The 26,523-nt window shown below is 44.3% G+C and overlaps 1 protein-coding gene across 2 annotated transcripts in view; it reads right to left on the reverse strand.

Annotated features, from left to right (window-relative positions):
* Window positions 1-26,523, reverse strand: part of raraa (retinoic acid receptor, alpha a) — a 143,022-nt gene that overhangs the window by 10,508 nt on the left and 105,991 nt on the right. For both annotated transcript variants that reach the window (XM_004562399.4, XM_024803496.2), the window contains one exon: window positions 5,346-5,494. In XM_004562399.4, the coding sequence (XP_004562456.1) occupies window positions 5,346-5,494 (149 nt within the window). The remainder of the gene's footprint in view (window positions 1-5,345; window positions 5,495-26,523) is intronic.

The raw sequence follows: 26,523 nt of genomic DNA on the forward strand, positions 1-26,523 counted from the left end.
TTTCTGCTGCTTTCAGATATTTCCAACCCCCTCTCACCCCCAGCCGCCACCCTGGAAAAGAGCTGTTATCTCACAGTGCAACCTGAGCAAACAATCAAGTGAAAAAGAACAAGGATTGTAGCTTATTTATAGCTGCTGAAGCTGAGGGATAATTCTCCAGTCTTTGTTTGGGCGAGTATCATCTCCTCTTTGATCCAATAGTGCCCCGACCCTGACCCCAGGGTCATCAGAGGATTGACCACTGCCTGCAGATAATGCAGAGGCTCAGGTGCCCGCTTGCAGCACCTCCTGATTGGCTGTTGCTGCTGGCTCGTGGGGCAGTCGATTGTTCCTGCCACCACCACCCCCTCCAACTCCTCCTTTTAGGAGTCATTGCTTCCTGTGGCTCTTAAGCCTCTTTTTGTATCACCGCTTAATCCGCCCGGCGACAAGAGCCCTCAGCAGGCCTGTCAGCCACCCTGCAGAGTTCAGTGGAGATGAGGGCGGCAAGAGGAGGGAGAAGGGAGGGAGGCAGGAAAAGGACGAGTGAATGGTTCCTAGTGCATTTGTGATTGCGAGTGTCATGTGCTCCTAAATTCCCTGCTGTCTACCTGGTTAAGAGCTTCGTGTGCTTGCGATCACGTTCCGCTCTGTGCACGTGTCTGAGGAAATGCTTTACTAAGTGGGATGTAAGGAGTGCCTAGAGTTGGTGAGTTCACAGGGAAGCACAGGAATCTTCTCTGACACGAATATCACACTGCGCCTGGATTAGGAACGCGTTCCCAACCTCCTACTGCGGTCATGGACGTGTGTATATGCAGGCCTGTGCTCTTGCTCCTATTACGAAACAACTATTGCAACAGCTCGCACACTAATAAAGGCTTTGTTTAACAAAAAGAAAAACACCAAATAGGGGACATTCATCACGGGGAGGTTGGGGGTTTTTTTGTTGTTGTTTTTTTGGGGGAAATAGCCACTTCCCTTGCACTGCAGTGCATACCAGGAAGAAAGAATGCCTGCTTTGCACTGGCATGCCTCAAAGACAAAAACATAAACATGAGGGGGTGGGCATGCATATTTAATGTTTAAGTGTTAATATCTGCAGGGGGGGGGAAAAAAAAAGAGAAGTGCAATTCTAGTAAGTGTTTGCGAGCGAGAGAATGAGCTGTCTCCAAGCAGCAGAGCTCGATACCCCCCCGCTCCTGCTTCCTCCGTTCACTGCAGCCCCCAGGAAACGCCTTTGTAGTTTGGCATGCTGCAGTAAAGCAGACGCTGCTAACCCTCAACTTACCCCAGTCTCAGATGAGACACCGTATATATTCTCACGCCTGTAGTGTTGAATTATTGAGTATGCTATGCCAAGTCATCTCCTCTGAAGTGAGAGATGCGGTGAAGGCATGGTGAACTTTTCAAATTATTACTGCAGCTACTGAGTGAGGAAGGCAGCGGTTTGTGAAGAGGGATGGGACCAGCAGGTGACAGCGGCTGTCGAACTAATGAGGTTTTAGGAGTTTTAGTGCGATTATGACAACATGTTACTAACCTGATGAATTGTTGTGCTGTTAGGGCAATGACATTATTTGAATGGAGCACAGAGGTTTATGTTTTTATTGCCTGCCTGTTTGGTAATGCAAAGAAGCGCCCAATTAACTGCTCCCTCCCCCACCTCTGCCTCAGTCTAACAGTGGCTCCCTCCCTGTATCTACTCAATATATCTGATTGACTGAGTAGAGCCGCTCATTATTCATGCATTCTCTATCTGGTTAATAATCTACCATTCACAGTAACACACCTATTCAGCTGAGAAGGCATGCATGCCAAATTTGCTCGTGGTTTTCTAGATAAAAATTTTATGACCTGAATGCGAAGAGATGAAAGAGCAGAATTTGTATATAGCGGAGGTGTTGCAGGGGGAGAGAGGCCGTCGAAAACTGACAGTGAAACCTATCTAGTACGTTACTGCTTTTCATCTGAAACAACTTATTTTGTGCAGAATATCTCATGACTGACTAAAATATCAGTTATATCTCCAGTGCATGAAAGCCTTCAAAGGCTGATTGCAATATTGGTTCTGACACAACTGCTCTACAGTCAGAAAGAGCAACACTCCAACCACTAAAGATGTCTTCATCATGTGCTTAATACACCGTTTAGAGTTTTTAACCAACCAAAGGAAGTGTATAATAACCGATTCAGTTCGTTAAGGAATAATAATATTATTAAAAAAAAGACTATCCACACTTCAGAATGTTGTAGTGTGAATTTTACAGTTGTTTTTTAACACTGCCATCTGAATATGTGAAAGAAACTGCTTTATATTTTCCATTTTTATATCAAAAACCTCTCAGATTAATGCAGATAAAACTGCCTGAGGTGACACAAGGTGTGTTCAAAATCAGTACACACACACACACACACACACACACACACACACACACACACACACACACACTAGAATGAGGTGTGATTTAGCCTCATTATGTATCTTATAACCCTGCTTAATTATTGCCTGTGAGACAATGGGGATACATGTTAAGTGAAAACATTAAAAGCAGATTAAGACTTGGAATAGCCGCATTGTTGCAGTGCATCTTTTGAGATCAAAGTCAGAGCTCATTACATGCCAACAATCAGAGGGGGGGAAATGGATACGCCCACTCAGCTTTGAACCAAACCTGATATCCACTCTCTGTGCCACAGACAACTAAAATGCATTAAATGTCTAGAAATCCCAACTTGCTAATTTAAAAATAAAAACCAAATTGTATATTCCTGAATTGGTCATTCCTTCTTAATGATAGTTTCACAGGATAACCCTTAGCCACTGAGGTCGTTAGCATCATCAAATCCCAGCATGATGGTTCTGGGAAGAAAAAAAACAACACCCATCAACTGTGTTTTTTGGTTTTGGTTTGGAGCTTGCATGCTCTCGACATGCCCGGGTTTTCCCTGTACTCGTCCAAGGTGTACCCCTGCCACCTGTCTTATGACAGCTGGGATAGCTTCCAGCCCCTGTGGCCCTTAACTGAAGATGATGAATGTATAAATAACAATGTAGCTTGCCATCACCAGTGTGTGAATGTGTGTGTGAATGGGTGCATGACTGGATATGTAAAGCGCTTTGGGGTCCTTAGGGACTAGTAAAGCGCTATATAAATACAGGCCATTTACCATAACTAACTGTAGCATGTAACAAGCTTACTAAATACAGCATACTTAAGTAGCTGTGCATCACCATTATCTGCACATCTGTGGGGGTGAAAACTAGGCATGCACCAAATATGAAATCCAGCAGTTCCTGACGTTTAATATAAAAATTAGACTGATCGCACATGCTTTCCTTCGTACCAAGAAAACAAAGAAATCTTTGCAATAAATGATGTTTTCAAAGCCTCTTTCAGCTCCTTGAAAATAAACTGGCACCTGACACTGGTAAAGGTGCAAAACTGACAGATGAAGGGAAACCTGACAACAACATGTGTGCAGTTCACTGCTGGTGTAATGCTAAGCATCATCCTGTTGTTCAAACTGTTTGCTATTATAATCTGACACCACTCACAAAATGTCATGCACATGCCGATTCTAAATGAAATTATTTCAAATATATTTTAGACATTCACGTATTTAAATGGATTCATACACGTTTTCACATATTCGGATATGGCAGCACACAGTTATGACACTTCTGACCCTCCTTTGCTTCCAAAACTTAAAACAGTAAAATAAATACATATTCAGATACTCGAGTTCATACATGATAATTACAAAAGCGGTGAATAGTAAAAATATCAAGAAGAGCAACTACAACATCACCATTCTCGTGCATTCAGACACTGAACATCTTCTGCTGTAAACATGAAACAAAGACTGACAGCTCTGCCAATATTATACTTACATATATTTCCATTACTACTTATCACACGTAAGGACATGCAAAAACTAAATTTCATCTTGACCAAAGTGGTGGCTGGAAACTGCTGTCTTTTGTTAAACCAGCAGTTAAAAAATGCTACTTGTTAATCGTCAAACTACCAGGATTTTCCTTGGAAAGTGGATGGAGAAGCACAATAAGCAGCATTGTTGTTGGCCCAATTTATTTACTCTGCCAAGTATTAACCTGCTGGAAAGCCGGGTGTACTTTGTATCACACTCCCAACTTTCCTGTGCTCTCCTCCCTTTGTGCATTCTTTTCCTTACTTTATCCCTTCCCCCTGTGCTCTGGGCGCTGACCATCTTTTACTTTTGGTGTCAGTGAGTTCAGCTGTGGCCCCTGTGCCCTAATCGGCTGCCCCTCCAGCCATCCCAGCTTCTCTCTCTCTCCTCTTTTTTCTTTTTGCTTCTTCATGCCTTTCAGAGCACAGTCTGCTCTCTCGCTCTCAACCAGCTTAGGCCTCTCAGTCTTTGAATGGTAGCGTCTGCATTTCTACATCCCGCCTGAGTGTGTGTCCTTTAATGTGGACTTTTCTTTTTTCAGTACCCGTTTCCTTTCATTAGGCTACTATCCGTGCATGTATGGAAACAAATACACACTGGCCGAGGAGCCATTGGTCACAACTAGTACACCACCCTGCCTGTGCCAAACATACAGCATGTTTTAAAGGCGAAGACTTTCGCTTTTTTTGATAGCTAGAAGACGACCAGAGCGTAAACAGAAAATATTAACAGCACGTTGGGTTTGTGAAATGCACACACCGTGCAGATATAAGGTATGCACCTGGCAGTAACATTACATTAGATTGCACAGATCCCTGCTCCTCATCTCTATCCTCCTCCGAGCTTACACAACTCTGGCTCCTTGCCTTGGGAGCCGTGAGATAAAGAAGTCTGTGTGCTCACACTAACAGGAGAGCGTGTACACGTGCACACAGCAGCTATCAACTGATAACAGAACAGATGGGCGTTATGAGGCCTCTTCTGCACCTGTGCAACATGGCTGTATTGATAATGGACAACCGATGCAGACACGTCAGCAAGAAGGCGATACAAGGAGCAGCAACACTCAAAAAGAAAGAAAAAAAAAAAACGATGACTAGATGACAAAATTTCACATTTTGTTCATGATAAGAGGCACATTTATCATATACGTGTAAAGGCCTGAGTTTCCATATTCTTGATTAGACAGCTCAGTGATAATGTCAGTGATAATTCTCAACATGCATTCAAAGACATCTAAAGTCAACAGAAGAAGAAGAAGAGAAAAAACAGGGGGTGTGAAATACTCAAAATGATGTGATTCATCATTTTTATCATATGAGCTATAAAAAGTTTTTTTTCTTTTTTCTTTCCAGTGGAAATCACATGAAAGCAATAAGATTGACAAATATCTTGCTTGCTTGGCAGATTCAGAGGAAGGCCGGGAGTCTCACCTTGCAACCCTCACAGGCGCTGACACCATAGTGGTACCCTGAGGACTTGTCCTGGCACACAAAGCAGGGCTTGTAGACGCGGGGTGGAGGGGGAGGCGAGGGCGGGCTTGGCACTATCTCCTCTGAGCTGGTACTCTGGGTCTCTATTGCTGTGGAGAGGAAAGAGCAACAAGAGAAAAAGGTTAGTGGACGCTGCCAGATGGAGCTCCGGCACACTAGCAATAATCAATGAGTGGGATAAACGCATAATCTCGTGTAGACACTCACACAGATCTTAAACAATCCAGTGCAAACAACATGAAGGGGGAACGCTCTCAGTTTCAAGTGTTTTCAGATCAGCCACAGGAAAGATGCCTTCAAAGAACAAACACTCTTGCACACACAGAGGGAGCACAAATGAATCCACCCCTCTACAACATTCTTATTTACAGCTGAATACGTGGTTTCTCTGCCTCTGTTTGGACATTACACAGGGGGTTACATCGCAAGCAGGGTTCAAAGGCAGGTTTTCTCCAGGCGGCCTCGAGTTGTGCCTTTTAAATTTCGTGCTCTTTTTAAGTGCTTCAAAATATAAAAAGGATTAAGGGTACACGCTGTACTAGTCAAGAGAAACAAGCTGATTCTCACCAACCAAGACAGGTCTTTGAAACTCCACTACCCCACACAAGCTTATTTAATATCACACAGGTAAACATGAGGTTAATTACTAAGTAAAGGGTGAAATGACAAACCAAAGAGCAGTAAGGTGTATCAAGTTATTCCAAAGTACATTTGGTGTCTTATTGTAGCATTTCTAAAAAAAAAAAAGTCCCTTCATTCTTATTTTGAAAGTTCAGTCACTTCTGACCAGCTATCTCTGGTCGGCACGCTGACCAGGTTGCTTTAGTGACCGTTATCCACAACATTTAGCTGCTTCACTGGCGCCTCGTCCAACAGTCGGAAGTACTCCAACTCCACAGACTTGGGACTGCAGGTGGCGAAGGTAATCCTCCTTCCACATTGGTTATCAGCTGCGAGCTTGATGTGCTACTCTAAACAGAACCAGCAGCAGGTGGATAATAGATTCATGAACCACTACACCGAGCTCATTGAGGCAGGAATACAGAAACGTGGACCGAGGGCCAGTTCGGCTATAAAAGGGAGACACACTGAAGAGGCAAGACGATCGCTCTGCACCCTTATTTATTTGTCACAAAGAATAAGCACCACTTTATAAATTGCATAACTGTGTGCGGCGGAGTCTCTGTTTGAGTGAATGACACACACATACAAACAGCATGTATCCTGTCATATCATTTGTGCATGTACATGGTAAACAAAGCGACCAAGGATTATACAGAAGTAACCTCCCTTCACTGGCCTCAATGTTTTGTGTATTACAAAACACAGCGCTTCCATTAGATATAACAACACACATTCACAGCAAAGACCTTCACCCTGTAACTTATAAATGAAGCCAGAAAATAAGCCACAAACACACGAGTGATGGAGCAGACTGGAGCTTTAGAATCCCATGCTATGGCACTCAAAGCAGGTTCAGGTTCATGACATGCAGGTGTGCACCCTTTTAACCCACATTGCTCCACCCAGCATCATCAGCTTAACAGAGAGAGAGAGTGTGCGTTGGCAAGAGGCTTAGGAGTTACCAGCACCTCAGTGCTTGTGTGTAAACAAGCCGTGTACAGTATATTATCAGAGGGGGTTGGCTCAGCAACACACTCCACGTGACTACACTTCAGACAAACCCTGCGCTTGCATGGTGCCTGCACTGCACAGTGGGCAAAATAACAAAAGAATGCCTGCCTGCCCGCCCCCCACATGCACACACAACTATCCTTTTATACTGTCTCTGTGCAGGTGTCTACTTGCCAGTCTCTACGCGAACAGAGCAGATGGTGCAAGAGAAGATTATATTCAGAACAATCACAATAAATCTGACACCCTTATATGTTCCTGTTTCCTGGAAAAGGGTAACAGACACAATCACACTACACCAAAATCTAGTCCCTCCAAAGCCTGCTTGTTATCTCTGCCATCAGGAGAGAGAGAGAAAGAAAAAAACAAAAAAACCGAGCGGGTTTCAGGTGTCGGAACAGCTAAGCTTCAAAGTAATAAAGCTCACTTTGCATCAGCTAACGGTGACACTTAATAAGGCCTAGCATAGCGAGAGGCGTCGTTTATGAGGCCCAGATGTCGTATGCCACTTTCGCACCGACGGCGACCTTTAAAGCTCTTGGTGTAAATTGGTCAATGTGATTTAAGGGGGGAAATATGTGGCTCAGAGGGGGGAGATAGTAGTTTTCATTATTTTTAAAAGCAAAAAAAAAGTTTTATGGAGTGAGCAGAGGGGGGATATGGGGAATGAAAATGATCTTTTTGGATAATGAAGGGTGGAGATAAAAGGAGGAACAACAAATCTAGTTTTAGGGAAGAAAACTGTGTTGTTTGAGTAATAAAGCAAAAGACAAAAATACAAAACAGATGAACTGCCTACAGACATCAGCTTTACTCCTCCCTGAAGCTTCAGAGTCATCAGCAGCTGTCCAAGAGACTATTTGAAATCAAAAGAAATCTTCAATCTGACTCACGATTCCCCATTTAGTTGAACTCGTGTGATCACCCGTTTAGTTGTGCTTGGATACAAAGAACGGGACTAAAGTCAAAGCAAGAAGGTAAAGCTCCAACCTGCTTTCGATCATATTTTATTGGTAAAATTCGGACCTGAAGTGATCATTTTAATTGACAAACACAGAAGCCTGGGAAGGATAATCAATGCCAAAATCAGCTGTATCCATCTCACACCCGCTGCTGATGGATTCACTGCCTGCAGGCATCGTAGATGGAGAGAGGGGGTGGAGGCTGTCTCACTGCGCAGCAAAGTTTACAAGATTTGCCAGATTTTAAGATGCGCGTCAAATTAAGCTTTCATTTTATCTTGATCATAACAATTCATATAAGCCAGACATGGGCACTGTAGTGGTTTAAAACATACTCTCAGACTCAAAAGTATAAAAAAGCGTGATAAAGGACACGACTGGCTTCTTGCTCAATGCGTACACACATAAAGAGCAGAGTTATCAGCTCTAGATTGATCTTTCACTTCACTTGAGCTCATTACAGAAAGCATCAAACTGGAATCTTATCCAGAGCAGCAGGTGATTTAACTGGACCAGAACCTCACCAGCATCTATCATCACTGATATCAAAGAGGTAACGTGTATGCAGAGCCTAAAGGGTACTAAGAGACGCTACAATACCCTGCCATAGCCGGTTCATCCTGGCGCCATCTGGCAAGCAATTAAAAATAAAATAAATAAATAATAAAAATCGAAAAAGAAAAAAAAAAAAAAGATGTACCACCAGACATCAGGGTAGCTTCTTTGCTCTGACTGTGAGGCCACTGAATTCACCCTCCTACGCTTCATCATGAATTAAGCTTCAGTTATCAAATATCTCATCATTCATTTTTTTTGGTAATACAAAGGGAACGCATCTGTTTGGTTATACAAGTTAGTGTTGTGTAATGATCACTGAAATTAATCTTGAAAGCGGAATCAGTGTCCTCATCGCCGCATCTTTAAAGATTTATGCGTCAGATGAGAAAACTCAAGCTGCAGCTCAACCATGAAAAAAATAAAATATTTGCACTAAATCGGCAGGTGGTATGGAAAGAAAAAGCACCACCCTAGACTTAACTATATTACACAAACTTCTGTTTGCACTTCAATCCAGGCATTCAATCCAATTATAAACATAACAGAGAATAGAGGGCAGGAATAATACATCCAAGAGAACATGTGTGGACATATCCAGAAAAGAAATTACAAATACAGGAGGTAATTTTGTCCGAAGGATGTGAAGGATTCAGTCTGAATGAACATGACAAGGACGACAGATTGTGGGCAGGGAGACGGCCTGCCCTTTGTTTGCATATTGCCGTTTTATTGGTGTCATTATGAGCCATCTTTGCCCATGCCACTGGGCCATGTAGTCACCACACTCATGTCAAACAAATTAAACTTAAATAGAGCAGGCCTTACATAACACCGCATCTTTTCTCATTACGGATAGAAGGGAAAAGAAAAAAAACATTCACAGTTTTGCGCGCTCTTCTGCGCCTCTTGATGTGGACTGATTACAGCCCTGCATTATTAGGGTGACCACAGAACTATTCATCCACATTAAAGCTGCCATCATTAGAAACACATAGACAAACAGATGTGCCACCCACAAGCACACACACACACACACACACACACAAAAATCACATCTATGCTTACATTTAAAGCAGGCTAAAGGGTCTCTAACGGCCATTTAAAAAAGACCCAACAGTCGAAAACAAACACACAGAATGTACACTCGCTTAATGAGAGCACCCATGGAAATCTGGGACACAGGGATAAGAGTCTGTGAGAGGGCTGGCGACTGTAATTAAATACAATGGCTGGCTTCTGGAGCCTTGTCAAGCTGAGGCATGGAGCAAAACAATGGCAGGCCTGTGGACAGCGAGGCAGAGGAGCTCAGAAGAGAGGACAGAGCTATTTAGTCCTTAAGCAGCTCTCACCCAGGCATTATTCAACACCAGCCTGCATCCAAGCTCTGATCAACACCACCCATCTTACAAGCCTGCCTTTTGTATGATCTGCAAATATCATACGCACAAGCAGTGGAAAAACTGACTCACGCTCGCCTGGAGAGCTTCCCTCAATATCCTTGAAACACGTTAACACTGGGGATGTGTGTGTCTTTTAAGGTTTCCAGATCCGAGCCCCTTCCAGAGCTAAGTCACCGCTGTTAACTTCAGCTAGAGTATCACTCCTTTAACCAAGGCAGAGCAACAAAGAGCAGACAATAACCTTAGGGGATGTCGGTAGGAGTTACTGATAAGAAATCTATTGTGCTTCAGTGGGGAACTGAAACACAAACCATATGGTTGCAACAGTTGTTAAGCAGACACAAGGGTGAATGAAAGTCTGCAGCAGCCTGGAATTTTGTCAGACGAGTCCCAGCAGCGGGAATAAGCGACACAGACTGCCAGGTGTAACCAGCGAAAACCAAACTTGACATGGCGATGACTTGGAACTGCAGAACTTCCCTTAAAGGAAGCTTTGTCTGACCGCTGACTCGTGACCGTGTCTGAGAGTTACGAACGGCGGCTACCAATGAAAAGTTTGAAGCATTCTTTGGTTAGAAATTGTAGCGAGGAGCCAAACACAAAAGAACAGAGTTATCTAATAAAACCAATTCTGAATGACCAGTATGTCCAAGCACCTTGATTTAATTTAGTTACACATCTCCTTTGATTCCCAGACAACTCTTATACACATGTGCGTGCATGTGAATGTGCACGTACGTGCAAGCTACCCCCAGATGTCTTAATAGCTTAATGTAGTGCGGTGTTCTCGAACTCAGAGCCAAAGCATTTTTGATTTAATTAAGTTCAAGTGTGAGTGGTCTGTAATGCTGCTCTTCAAATTCACTTTGCATACATCATGAGCCACAAGTGCACTTAGAGCGAAGCCGAGGCCTCCCAGCCACATCCTCCATAAGCAATTACCGCAACACTAGACTTAAATGGACAAATATGCACGAGAATGAAATGAAATTTATTCTTATGATAAACTATCCTTAGATGTAATACTGACACAAGATAGCCTGGCTAACATCAGCACTTCAAAGGCATCAAGACCAAGAGGCATACACGCTCTCACACATACACAAACCCCACTGGCTATTATCAAGCCTCCAGACACCAGGCCGTCTCGGCCCAGTGCTGCCGAGCAGTTCTTGAGGTTCAGCTCTAGGTTAGTCCTCTGAGATTTGATTACCTTCATCCCCACTGGTTACTGGGGCCAGCTGTGAGGCATATTAATGAGATTTCACCATCATTAGGGAGAAGCTAAGTACATTAGCAGGCTGGCTGGTTGGCTGGCTGGCTGAACTGTAGTAAAGACTATTGCAGAAGAGGAAGGAGAAAAAAAGGGATGGAGAAAGAGACAGGGCTTCATCGGGGTCCTCCACTTAGCTGAACCCTATTCAGTCAGACTATTGCGCTCTCTGGGTTCCATTAGATTATCTGGACACACAGACATGCACATGTACAGACACATGCCGGCCATCTGTACGCTACGTACGACATATAGACTTCCATTTGTGTTTCTGTACAGTGTGTGCTGGAGAAGAGACATCAGACAGACCACCATGCCACAGGCTGCTGCATTAGGACTCGCTTTGAAGTCTGCTTAAAATAATGAGGTGGGATGGCCGATGGAACAGCCCTGTGGATAGAGAAAGCCTAGGGAGTTGTAAGCCAATGTATCATGACTGTCCACAAAAACGAAAAGCAGCAACCTAAGCGCTGTAACAGAGCAGCAAGCGAGCAGAGAAGGGCATCATTCATGCACGGTGTTTGACTTTTACCAAATATTCAGACTTTATTTCTGTTTTTCAATGTAAGGAATGCGTGTAAGCATAACAGACAAAAAAAAAAAAAAAAAACTTACACACATATGTACAGGAATGCTTTGTCAGCACTCTTCAATTACCGAAGGGGGAAATGGGACCGCTTCCTTGCTTACGGGGAAATCCTGCCATTCTCTAACAAAGCGTCATAACAGCTCTCTGCTGAAAATGGACTGGGGTTCCATTCGCCGCTTTCACACCGATTACTGAGGACACACACACACACACACACACACACACACACACACACACACACACACACACACACACACACACACACACACACACACACACACACACACACACACACACACACACACACACACAGCTGTAAGGAGACGACCAGTAGGGTGTGTTTGTGTTCAAACACAGAGTGCGAACAGTTATTAGATGGGAGAAGGGGGAGGAAACTGGTGGCGAGGCCGACAGGCGTAAGCGAAAACACACGCTCACAAACAGGAGAGCCCGGGGAGGTTAACATCGGGCAGGAGTGGAGCGCAAAGCCTCCTCCGCTAAGTGAATTTTTCCAGTTCATCCTTGCCAAATGTGAGTCCCAGAGCTTTGAGCAGCAGTCATATTCAAATTTCTGCTTGTCAACACACAAAATAATCAACAATATATAACTGAAGTTTTCCTGGTGGAGGGCTAGCAATGGTAATCATGTCTCCACAGCTGTTTTCATACAAACTGCTGGTAACGATGGGAGAATGGGGCGAGGACACAAGCGGTCCATTCGCTTTAGCCCTCAGCAGGAGATAACCTGCTTTGGATGTGTTCACACTACAAGCATAGATAACAACAGGCTGCTGACTGTGAAATCACCTGACAATTACCTGTGCTGCCCTAAAGCAGAAAATCAGCATAATCAGACATCGCACGGACTCTGTACTGGGGGCAGTTGGTGTAAAGACCATTTAACCTGTGATCAGCCTGAGATATTGAGACATTTGCGCTCTCATGTGAAGTTCCTTCGAGCAATATCTTTTAAATCAAAATGGCTCATGATTACAGCTTAGTTTGAACAATGTGAGTGTGCCACCTAAACATGCAAAGACAAAGACTCATAGGTAAGACGAGCAGACTGCTCACAATCAGTGCTCATATGAAGCTGGGTTAGGGAGATTATTGGGGATTGCCTTACTTCCCTGGATGTGCTCCACCTAAGCTGCTGCATGTAAAACCTTCATTCTACCATCTCAACGTACAGAGAGGGGGCAGAGCGAGGTGACGAGAGGAGGACAAAGTGACAGAGGAACACGTGAAGTTACAGGACTCTGTCACTAGCGGGTCTCCAGGCTTTCTGAGCATAATAGCGACCACATATTTCCGGAGTTGTGCAACAACAACTGATTCCAAGCCCTGTTTGAAAGTCACATGATTCACATATATATTTCAAATAAAGCATCGGACATCACACTGCCCTTAATGCAAAGGAAGGGAAGCTCAAACTGACAAGTTTAGCCTGATTATATCATTTTCTGCAGCAGATGTAACATCACTTCCACTTAAGTGAGTACACTGTAGTCTACATTTCAGGGAAATGACAGACTAGTATTTTGCAACCATTGCAGATATCCAGATTCTGCAGAGAGAGCAGAAATTGATGTGACAGCTTAAGTTTTTATTGTGCACCATGTTTTGAAGACTTCACTGACTCAAGACAAAATTGTTTTTGATGGATAACGCACCAAATTGGGGCCAAACACCCCAAGCCGCCAAAATAGTCCCATCCCATCTAGACTGCAAGAAAAACACACACGTATGCGAGTGATAAATGAGGGCCCGAGCAGAGGCCGAAGGGCAAGGCGGTTCCCGAGTAGGGAGTCTTTCTTGCCTGTTACTACGATCTCTCCTCAACACCAGGAAATGGTGATGTTTGTCTTGGACCAGGAGTGGGGAAAACAGCAGGTTGGGTTTAGCATGGGTAATTTATCTTCACACCTGGACGAGCAGGAGTGTCTGCATGCATAAATGTAACAGTGAGATGCACTTTTATTTTCTGCTTTATTAAGGGAAATAACTAACAAAAATGTAGTTAATCAAAAAGTCTTGTATGAAAAGAGCAAAAGTTAAAGGATTTTAAATTGGCGGTTGTCCCCTTTAAGGTATCCTCGTGCAGCAAACACAGCTCTCAGTGCAGATGTTATGCTTGGATCTCTCATAGGAAGTCCTATTCTGACCACCTGCTGGTGCAACTTTCACTGGATATCCTCAATATGTCTGAATGCTGCGTTAAATTTCAATTCTGAGAAGGGGACAAGACATTTTTGGTTAAATTTAAGGTAGTCAAATGTTTCTCAGATACAACAAGATGATGAAAGAAATTCACATGACACCGCCAATAATAGGGTGAATTTACGATACAGAACTTTGGGAATTTTGAAGAAAACAATGTTCCTGGTTGCACTCCTGATCTGATAAGCGTTCTTTGGAGATACAGAAGGTTCTTTCACAAAGACCGCTGCTTGTTCTGTCATTAGGTCTTAACCAGAGACCACTCATCACCAATTATGATCCTTTTCGTGACTGCATTAGCATTACAAAAAAATTCGTTTACTCCTTTACAAGTTTGGGGTCGATGAAATTGTAAATGTGCACCAGCAAATGCTCACATTTCCAGGAAGCGCTCCAGTTCTAACACTGGAAAACTATCTCTGCATTTTAAGACAACTGATGTGAAGCAGCAAATAAGTTTATATTTATAAATGCAGTCAAACTGTATCTGGCACTTATGTAAATGTGGATCTGCCTCTCCAAACATGTATACTGTGTCATATTCTGTATGTGTCTCGGAGCCTGTGCGTGTGAACACCAGCATCTTCTTGTCAAGGCGAGGCCTGGTTTTTATCAGCGCAGTGGCCCCCATTATGTTCCCAAAATCCTTCTCCAAGGGGCCCAAGAAAACTTCCCACTCTGTGCTGCCAGGACTCTGAAATAACAACACGCCAGGTTTTCCTATCACAAATGGAGAACGAACTGAGAACATGTGTGGACAAACTGGATCGTGGGGGGAGGGAAAGAGCAGAGAAATGAGTGATTCAGCATATGGCAAAGGTGAGCTCTACGGGTGCTAGACTTTTTAACGGAGACTTCGTGTTAACCTCAGTAGCTGCTATGTCCCGCTGCTGCTGCTGCCACATGCTGGCTTTTGGTACAGCTAATTCTAAAACACATTTCATAAATGCAATAAAACACTCCAACATTTAGGGACCCAACTGAAAGAAAAACAAAAAGACAAACACATCAGAAGGCATCCAAAGACTGCCATCTAGCTGGAGAGAACCACAAGATCCCTGACAACAACGCTCCCTTGCAACCACGAGTGATGCGGTGTAACTCTACCCAGCAGCTGTCCATGCCTGCTGACTGACACTGGGACTATGTGAATTGGCACTCGCCCCGGGCTGACTGGAGATATCTGGCATGAGCTGATGGTGTGGGACATGGTGGTGAGCACAAGGGGGCAAAAGGCAGCCCCTGTAAGCCAGAGGATACCAGGATGTGCTCTGGAAAAGCAGCACATTTTAGTAGCCTGTCGAACTATAGTGGAGACTCCGTGATAGTGAGTGCAAGAATATAAGCTCTTGATTAGAGAGCCATTAATCCACATGATGCCCACAATGGATCTGCCATTGAACATGGAGTTACTTTAAAAAGCTGATCACACACATTTAGCAGCTGTATAGAGCTGAGTATAATGACTGACCTACATTAAGGGAGAGAAGAGGGGAGGCAGGGAAGCGGGAGGAGAGAACATCTGAAGAAAAAAGACGAGATGAGCGACAGGACCAAGGGAGGATGGTGACACGTGAGACAAACATTTCAAAAGCAGGACCCAGATAAAAGCTCCGCATGCTGGCATGTTTGCTTTTAGACGTTTAGTTCAAAGTAAGAAAAAGCAGAAGGTGTAACCACAGTGTAACCTTCCTTTGTCAGCCATTATAAAAGGGAATTTACGCAGCGTTTCTGGAGTAACATACAGCTGGGTTACTTCAGTACAACTCAAGATCAAGGTCATCATCGGATCATAACAGGAACACATGCAAGTAAAACCCCGGCCCTTTGCAAACTGCTCTTTAATGTTACCACTCTGACTTTAGAAACGACTTCATGAAACATTAAGCCTCTCTGTTACAGAGTGCCTGCATTGGTTAATTATAGAACTATGCATGAGCAGATGACTGTGTACATGTTTTTGGGCTTTTTCCCCCCTAAGACAACAAACTGTACTCATGCACACTGTGAGCCAGGAGGGTGCCAAAACAATACTAATCCTGGGCCACCCAATACAGACTCAGTGTGTGGTCTGACAAAAAAAAAAAAAAAAAAAAAAAAAAAGCCTTGAAGGTTAGCATTTACTCATCTGAGTGATGCAGTTTTGCAGAGCCACTTAGAAAGAGTGCAACATAAGCTTCAATTCCCTCTATTCCCATAAAAGCCTCAAGGTCAGTGGCATTACAAGCAGAGTTGGAGGGTCAGGGGCCTGGAAATATTCCTGTGACCTTAAAGTAATCATGGAGAGAGACAGGTGCTGGGGAGGAAGGAACAATGGTTTAGAGAGAGGGTGAGTTTGTGAACACTGCACGTCTTTTTCGAAAATTACAGTTGAGTGATGCGAGACAGATGATTTCAGTTAGAGTGGAGATCATGAACACATTTCTGCCTTTAGCATTTAAAAACAACGACACACTAGAAAATGCTGGAAAGTGCATTTGATAAAGGAAATGAATTACGTTCACACACATTAACCGGGCCCTATTCATCTTTATTGGCAGGAGTGCCACACACATTGCCTCTCCTGGTGTTTGAAGGCCAAAAGGCCTTCATGAATACTTGTGCTCTAGTGTTTGCACTTCACTTGCTAACAGAGAGGTTATCTGCCCATTGACACTCACTAATCCAATGTGGCTGGCAGCATTCAAAGTCCTCCGTTCTTAAGCGCATATTCAACAGTGGAGGAAGCGGGTCGTAAATATGGGAGGGAGAAAAGGGCTATTTGCATTAGAGGGCTAAAGTGGACAAGGAGAGGCCTCGAAGAGGTAGATAAAAAAGGGGGGACAAGGATCAAGAGGGGGGAAAAAAAAGAAGAGGATCACGAGGATCTGGAGAGAAGAGAGGATCACCAGGGACAGGCTTTGTCATGTTAAATCGCTTCTCTCAGCCCATGTTCTCCCTTTCTCCTCCTCCTCTCTCTGGAGAATACAATAGTCAATCACAGGGGAATAGATTACAAGGGTCCGATCTTCTCAACTTCAGAGCAGGATAGTGACATTGGAAGTGGGCTTGAGGTCGCAAATAAGCGTGTGCAGGACTCAAGTGGGTGACAGCGTGTGCTCAGGGCGAGCAGCGACTCACAGGGCAGAAAACAGAACCCAACAAAACCTACAGAATACCTCGAGCGCACACAACTTGAGCCAATTTCAGCAGGGCCAAATTTTAAATTTACAACATTGAAATCTCTACATCTATATATGCAAAAATCAACTAGCACACAAATGAAATAGTGAAGTAAATGAAAAACACACTTTCTAATTTTGGCCTGTTTCAAAACAACACAGCAGAGGTCAGAAGGCAAATATTGGTTATGAGGCAATAAAAAATGCTTTAAAAAAGTGCCTCTTCATCACGCCATTTCTCCCCAAAATTAAGAATCCTTTTAGGTTTGTCACTTCATTTACTTGTCAACATGAGTTACAGGTTCTAGTTAAACCTTACATCTGCCTTCAAGCCTCAGCAGGTTAATGTGCATTCCTTTAACATAGACTGCAAACATAATGACCATGGTTCCCTTCATAAATTAGCTAAAAGTACCAATGTCAGCTTTAGAGTTAAAAGGGCATTGTGCATGTAAATGGAGGCATCTGCAAGAGTCTGGACAAGATGATGCAGCAGGCGTGCCATTATCCTGTCACTAGTCTGTTAAAGAAGTCAAAGATGCTATGACCCAAGGGCTTTTTTTTTAACTAGATCGGCAAAGTGGTTAGAGTGGCCTAAAGACCCCTCGGAGACAGCTGACATATGCAGAATTGCCAGACGCAGAGGAAAACAAGCTAAATGCAATTTAGTGCGGCTGCCCATCCTTCATATACAGAGATTTGGAGCCTATATCATTGCCTGACGAGGCCGCACATTTGACAGAGCCATTCTGCATAAAGCAATGCGAGTAAATCCAAAGACGAGAATAGCAGCTTATAACAAAAGTTCCCCTAAAGGCTGCACAGCCAGCCAAATCTTCTCCTGCTCATGCCCCCTAATGATGAGTGATGACAGGCGTTTTATTCAAATGTCTGGTGCACAGTGTCGGTGGGGCTCCTCGGCGAAGATGTGAGCAGAGTGAGGGGTAAAACTGGGAGGCAGCAGGAGGCACATTCAATTGCATTTGATGTCAGTGCCATCGCAATAAAAAACAAAAAACCCAAAAGCAGAGGTGCATGTCAATAGCGCTGGGACATTAGGTTTGCTCTGTGTTTAGGACAAATGGCTGCTGACAGCAGGCAGAGTCATTAAGGGAGTGCAGTGGGATGTTACTAGAATTTAATGGAGGACATGTTTAGCTTCCTCGGGTATGGGTCGTGCTCTTCCCTTCTCTTCCCCTCTCTGTGGGTGCTGTCTCTGTCTCTGCAGACACTAATTTCCTGCATGGATCCCTGACCTTTCAATATAACCTGGGGGAACCATTTGATCACAGCACAGACACACATAAACCACACACCATTTCCTGTGATATGGCTGCCCACCAGTCAGTGGGACTGTTTTTTGTCAGACGACATTGCCTCTTAGAAATGGAAGCCTTTATCATAGAACATCAACTACATCTTCCTCAACTTCCCTTTTTTCCTTCTTTTTTTTAAGAAACAGTAACAAAACTGAAACTGACTTTCAAAAAAAACAATCTAGTTTATAAGTTTTGTGAGGTCGCCATTATTGTCAAACTAGTTTAAAAGTGAAAACATGAGTACAGTTGTGCTCCAAGCCAAGCGCTTGGATTAGCCTGGTGTTAAAGCTTCCACCTCTCCCTCCTGTCCTTTCCCCCCCCCCCCAGGGTTCAGTTAACCCCAGCTGGCCTTTGCCGATTCAACTGCTGCCTCTGCCAGCCCTGTGACCTGGGCTTCATTATGACCCTCGGGGGCGACTGGGTCTCGTTTTGCTGCGACCCAGTTCCACTGCAATAGCAATGTATGCCACTCCCAGTTAACTCTGTCCATTAAGCTAAGTGGGGCCCGTCAATTATTCAACAGTTTCCAATGTATAATTAAAGAGATAAGGTGTACTGTCATGAATAGCGGCGCACGCAGGTGAGGAAAGACAGCAGTACTTTTAATTCAGCGTTCTTTGTTATCATATATCTGAATGGCAAATTTTTTTCCAATGTGATGAGAGGGATGTTCAGAGAAACAATAATGTTAATCAGTAATAAAAAGCAGCAGCAGGGTGTTTCATAATCATTAGATAAAAGACAGGCGAGAGGACAAAATGAGGAAGTGGAGAATTAGGGGAAGTGGTTTAGCATAGGGATGATGAGAAGATGAGAGCTGCATAGAAAGAAAAAGATTCACGGCCCGAAGGATGAGTAGAACATACTGTGTGTTTATTCTTATGCTTTAAAAAGAAAAAAACAAAACAAAATCAACTCATTTATAAATCTCACTGAACTCAAACGAGAGTGAGTGCAGAGAGAAAATTAGGCCATAGTTTTAAAAGCAAGAGAAAGCAGATTTACAGAGCTGCCCGCCCGCCCACCCTCCCCCCCTGCTGTGTAGGTGTGCGTCCTGGGGGAGCCCGTGATGTTAATACAGTTATTAAGCCTCTCCACTGAAGCCTGCTCCACCTCCTCTACCCCGAGCATCAAGGAGTTCTCTCTGCCTGCCAGGCAACGGGCAAGCTTGCCTCTTCCACAATGAGATCAAACAGACCCAAGTAGGCCAGCTCAGGGGAAGCCTGTGATGAAGCGTCCCACTGAGCAGCGAGGGCAGGTGGGGTTGGGTATGTCAAGCCCAAGGAGAATCCCAGCAGGCTTTAGGAGAAGGGGTGGGGGTTAGACTTTAACCTTGCGATAGCTCCTCCTTCACTTCTTCTTCTCTTTAAAGTCAGCTGACCAAGATTCCCATGCACCTCTTCTTGGAGTTGGGGATTACAGCCATGAAAGGTTTTAGTGAATGTATATGAGAGCTGACTTTTTCTCTCGTTAGCTTCAAGGATATGTGCAGCCATCAAGGAGGTTTGCAGGTTGATAAGACGTGCACGGCATACAGCCAGGAAAGCCCCCCCCCCCCCCCCCTCTCTCTCACAACCTAACTGGTTACCCCTGCAGCAGGGTGTAGGTGTGTGTCTAATCGCTGCGTTACTGCGTTATAATTCAGACAGGACAGGGAAGATTAGTGTTGCCACTCCTGCCTGTAGCCAAAGGGAGCAAATTTGGACAAACATCTAGACAGCGTGCAAAAGTTGTTTTTCTAAAGTACTAGCAGGTTTTTTATTAACATTTTATTTTCCACTTATCTGCAGCAGTTTTTAACAGGAATATAAATGAAATGGCTAAGTTTTGACAAACATTGTGACAATGCTGGCCAACTGGCTCGCACACATTAGGAAGATCACAGGAGGGCGTTTTGTGTCATGATGACACTTGAAACTAAATGAAAGGAAAGAAAGTTAGTGACTAAAGAGATGGGCAAGATAAGGCGTAATGTGCTGTAACGTGGTAAATAGGACGGGGATATAGGTCATTCTGTACCAGACTCAGTTCCCCAACACTGGCCTGTTGGCAGCTAATGGATGCAGGCCAAGTCTCTATCAGTCGCACTAGAACACTAATAAGATGAGTCACCGTGCCAAGAATCTCCCCTTCTCTTTCCCTCTCCCAGTTTTATCCCTTTACTCGTTTGCCCCTCTTCCTCCTTTGCCATTTGTTCTCTGCTGCTTTTTGTTCAGAAGGAGAAAAGGCCAAAAATCCAGAGACCAAAAAAATGACATTAAACCCCCTGAAAGGCTCCACAGAGATTACTGTTTGAAAATGCCAGCCCCTGCCCACCTCCCCCTCCTTTTCCCTGCGCCTGAGATCTCTTTTTCCTCCCTCCCCTTACCTCCATCTCAATTTCTTTCAGCTGAGAGGTGCTGACAGCCCAGACACAATAATCTGGCTCTATTGTGGAACTGCCACAGTGGCAGCAGCGCTGTGCAAAGGTTTCCCACGTATGGCGCGAGGGCAAAGCGGGGTGTCACGTCACGGCGGTGCCACTGAACAGTGCCGCTACAAGGGGGTGGGGGGACTGGTAACTACTTGCAACAGAGCACCATGCAGAGCTGCTTGACAACTCCAGTTCAAAATGTTGTCACCTTTTCCATTAGTCAGCTCCGGGGCTCAAGCAGAGACCAAGAGGAGGGGAAGGGCTATCTAAAATCAGAAGTGTAGGAGCTCCTTGGCAAAGCACAAAGAGGACTTCTCTTTGATCACAATGCTATCACTGGGAGCACAGAAAAGATTATTTGAAGGTTGTTAGACTATGGTCAAAACAAAGCAAAAGTCCAACACTGGAACACCAACTGAATTATTTAGTGAGCTCCATCATATCTTTGGGCAAACCTAGTGGAGCAAATGTATTTCTTCATACACTTTTCTCCGTTTCCTTCATCTTTTCAGCCAACTATAAAAAGCCTTCTACAGGTTACTGTTAAAAATCTCATGGAATAACAGAATGCACCCTCTGAGCTGCATGGCTGCATATTTCCCCGTAAGCCCAGCCTTAAACTGAAAGGATATCCATGAAAACAGGACTATTTTTTTGAAGAAAAAAAAAATAAGGAAAGGATAAGGAAAAGAGAATCATTTGTGTCTGATTTTTAACCAGAGAAGAGAGTGCGTGTCATCCTGAGGGTTGTTGACTTAACTCCACTCACAGCAAAATGAACAAGCAGCAAGGAATTCCGGCACATTATTTTTCCCCGGAACAAAGAAAGGACCTCGGCATCTGACATAACCATTTAATTAACATGATATGGGCCTAGAAACGCTCTCTCCTTACTATCAGCCAGGGTACATCAATAACAATAGCCCAGATAAGAGAGAGCAGGTCACAGCAAAGGTTAGACGTATCTTTAAAAAGACAATACCACCTCCCTTTTGAGAACACAGCAACTCCACTCGTAACAAACAGGATCGAGTTGTTTCAGTCTGCACTCGTCACCTTTCATAACCCGCACTGGTTTGGAGCTGCTCAGCTAGGATGCATCTCTTGGCTCACAGAGAGCACAAACATATCAAACGTGGTTACGGGGGAACAAGTGGCATGTAACCCGAGCCCGTCTGCCCCCTTCAGTCGGACATGCTGTCCTATCCATCACTATCCAGCTCTATACTCTTCCTTCCCACCTCGACCACACTGCTGGCAGTCTATTTCATCCTGGTCCCAGGTGGGTCTTTAAGAGTCAAATGTCAGAGGCCGAGCTGCAGCCAGACACATAATGAATATGAAGCGATTCAGAGGGGCTGTGGGAAAGAGAGGAGACTGGTGTCCAGACAGTCCTGAGTCATGCTGAGCAGACCTTTGGCTGGGATGATATGAGAGAGAACCACAGAGGAAATGCTACGCAACATGGACATCTAATGTTATTTAGAAAGGTGCTTTCATAAATCAAGACAAGACATATGAACAGGTCTCATCTTCCTCCGACTCTGTATGTTCCTGCGGGGCTTGTTAGAAACGGAGATAGCAGGTTAAATATAAACCAGAAAACAGACTCCAGTTATTAACTACAATGAGATCATCAGAAACACCGAGACCGTTTGCTATGTTAGGAGCTGGCCTGCTGGCTTAATAAAAGCATAGTTGAAACCAAGGGGATTTTGTTTTGATGTGCACAAAATAACTGCGGAACATTTTGTGATGGGATCACACCTGCTGAGATGCGTTCTCAGACCAAATATTTTATATTGACAGCCCAAATGAGGATGAGGATGGGTCACCTGAGGATTTATGAAATAGATTACAAATTAAAAACAATGTGGGACGGCGGTGTAAAGCTATCATTCCCACACCCTTTACACACTGCACTTGTGGGTCGGATCGCACAGGTGTTTGAACTTGACCTTCATTCTAATCTCAAATACACATGTGCAAAGTTTCACGGCTGCATATTGCACAGTTGAAATGCTACAGTGTTGAGAAACTCTGCCCACAGACTGAAGGGACATGTGAACACCTGCCCTATAAAAACAGCCTTTAAAAGGCAGTCTCTGCTACAGCAGGTGTCACCGGGGAGCACACAGACTCACTAGGTGAAAACAATGGCAGTCATGCTGTTGCAGCTGATAAATAAGGGCAGGTTTGATTCAGGACTCCGTGCTGATTTTTTTCCCCCCTTGCATTCAACGCAAACACGAGCTGTGACAGAGCATTCGTTTTCAGTTAACAACACCAACTGAGACGGCAGCAACACGGTGCTATTTTTTTGTCCCGCTCGTGTGAAAGTGCCAGGCTTTTGTATTTTTAGCACACTAACCTCTAACCTATTTCCCCCCCCCTCTCGCTGTCCCGCTCTCAAAATAGGCGGGCATTCCACTGCGGTGCATGTGCAAGTGTGCGTTTGTGTGTGAACTACTTGAGGTGTACACGGTTGTCATCCATGTGATGCTAACACAGATCCCCAGAGGCAAAAACTGAGGATGAGTGTGCTGGTGGGAAGCAAGCAGTCCTGTGCTCTGGCCTGGAGCTAGTGGCCTGAGAGAGCCTGGCTGACTGCACAAGAGAGGCAGAGGCATGCAGCGGTCCTCTGCAACTGATGAAACAAGGCAACATTCCATGTAATCACTCTATATATAGAGGATGCTGAAAAAAAAGAAGGTTGGAGGGCAGGAAATCTTGTAAAATATGAGGAAAAATTAGGGCAGGGAAGCATTAAAGATTAATCGCCACACTGACTGCCCGGCTCAGGCTTGCCATGCGGAGAATGCCACCACGAGATGGGAAACAGGGAGGAAGATAAAGTGTGAGAAAGGACACACTTTAGGAATGAAAATGCCTCGCAGATGAATTCTGGGATGATAAATGTCCGTGGTTCAATACCCTGATGAATTTATGTGTGTTCCATTGTGGGAGGGTGGGGATAAAACATGGAGATGGGGAAGAGATGGGAAGCGCAGGGAGAGAGAGGGGAAGAGGGAGACAGTGCCGGTGAGCTAGCCATGCAGAGCACATTGCGAACAAGCCATCTGTAGAGATAAGTAAAGAAGTGATTACAACAGGCCCAGCTCAATTTCTGACAGTTGACGCTTGACTGCCCCTGAAGAGCAGAATTGATTTAAATGAAGAAGCAATGAATATTTTAGAGGGCAGAATCCCCCTTTAACCTGAACAGTTTTGATGGCCCTCCCAGCCCCGTGCGTGTGTGTAACGGTGCTGACACCAGGGAGAATGTAATTATTGATAGCGAGATTACAGCCCTGTTGTCGCAACGGCTGCAATCAGCTGCCTCCTTTAAGCCCTGATGAATCAATGACACTGCCTGGATCTTTTCTGTCTGCACTGCTTTGTTCATCAAAGTCAGCTTTGCAGTGTACACCAACCCTTGTTTGGGGATTTAGCGGCAAACCAAACTGGTGTACAGTACACTCTGACTTTTGCCTCCGGCTAATTCTCTCCGCAAACAAGCTGAGGCCCATCAGTTGGTTTGAGCGTGCGTTCATGTGTGCACAAAGGAAAAGAAAAAATGAAATGCCCAGACAAGAATATGCTGAACCCGTGATGTACTCGATATGCAATAGCAAGGCATTACGTCGCGCCACCTGCAAGACAACATCAAAGTTGCGAGCCAGCTATAGCAGTGTTTGGAAGTAAAAAGCCGGTTATTCTGCCACTCTGTTCAAGGTGAGGGACCACACCCAGTCATTACACTTTGTGGAGTGACTGAGCCAACGGGCATTTAAACAAACAAAAACACGCATCTTTGTTGCTCTTGGTAAACTTACTGCAGCGACTGTTGTAAGTAACTGTTGAATTGCATTAAAAGGGCAACGACTGCTCCACAGGTAGGTGGCAAGGTGCCGTTTTTGGGAGCAAGTGATGGCAGGTTGTGAAATGCTGCCCTGCAGCCTTTCCCAGGAGAATGGCAGGAGCAATGCTGAACTCCGGTCACTCCTCTGCCATTGCAAACATACCTTGATGACACAATTTGTTATTGATGTTACCCTGAAGGTGAGAGCAAGCGTATTCCAGTGGACAATCAGATTGCACTCTTTCACCCACACACATCTCCCCGCTCTGTGATGTCCCAGGCATGCAGGCTACTAAATCGCAATCACCTTTGGTTGATCGGGTTTAGATAGATGTGGCAAAATGAGGAGACTGCCTAACGCTTTCCTTCTCCAGAAGAACAGATGACCTTGTCTCAGAGCTGTGCATCATTTCTGCCAGTCCCATCAAGTCCGGACCAATAAAGCCCCACAATAAAATCCTGATGTTCATGATGGCACCAAGACACATTTGTGTTCAAGCAAAAAACATAAGACTCAGGGACCCCACAGTCACATAAAGGGCATGGTCATTCAGGAATACTAAGGCCTGGAATTTGCATTCCTGCCTTATATAAACAGTCACAAGCTGTAATGTTATTAAAGTAGCTTTGCCAAGAAATCCTTGATTGTTCCAAGAAAATAAAATTTGTACTTTATGATCTTCCCCTTGTAGGATAGAACCCCCCCCCACACACACACTTCTGTGCCAGAAACCGACAGTACTCTAGCCAGTTCTGCTTAGTGACCCGACTCACCGTTTATTTTCTGTTGTTCATGTTTTTCCAGTTTCTAGCATGCACTATAAAAAAAAAAAAATGCACATAGAAAGAAAAGGTGCAGGAAGTGATATTTGCATTTCTTTCGTAAGGCTGACACAATCTGTTCTCCTGCACAAAGTCCAAACACATCACCCACTTTCCGTGTTTCAGTGTTGCTTCACAACACAAACAATTACGGGTGCTTTTTGTGGTGCTGTCTGATACTGCAGACTCAGAAAAAACTAAATGGACTTGCCTGTAAATCTGAAACTTAAAAAAATGCAAATTCAAAAAACTGCTCTTACAGCCAGAAAAAAAGAGGGGGGGACAAGGACTTAAGGACTAAATATCAAACAACTCAGATTAAGACGCATACTGTTCATGTAAGCGCACTTTCATCATCTTTCATCATCAGAAGACAACCATGACAAAGAATGCTTTGCTCTCCATCTCACATATGCTCTATGCAGTGACTGATTCTTTTACACTATAGACAGCCTGAGAAAAATATACCCCAAAGAGCAAGACGCCCATGGGCTGCAGAGCATTTGAGCCTACCGTGCAATCCCCCCTTTCCACCATATCCCCAGTTTTTAGTGTGTGACAGTCATGTGAACAAAGCCGCGTGCATTCTTTCGTGCATGAGCCTATAACCGCTGTAAGGATTCTGACTGTGACTCAGTGAAAAATCAAGTGGATTTAATCTGCAAGGCCACACACTTTTCACCTGAGCCATTCACAGCCTTCTTCCAAGTAGAACCAAAATACAAACAGCACACAATGCCTATGACTGGGCAACCTGGTGATAAACAGAGGCTACATGTAAACAGTCAAACCTCTTAATACACACCATCTTTTAAGAACTCGTTTTACAGGCTCATAGTGTGCTGGATTATATCAACTGATGTAAAATGGAAACATAATCTTTCTCATATTGCACCTTTCAGTC

This window comes from Maylandia zebra, linkage group LG8 (genome assembly GCF_041146795.1).
Source record: "Maylandia zebra isolate NMK-2024a linkage group LG8, Mzebra_GT3a, whole genome shotgun sequence".
NCBI lineage: Eukaryota > Metazoa > Chordata > Actinopteri > Cichliformes > Cichlidae > Maylandia > Maylandia zebra.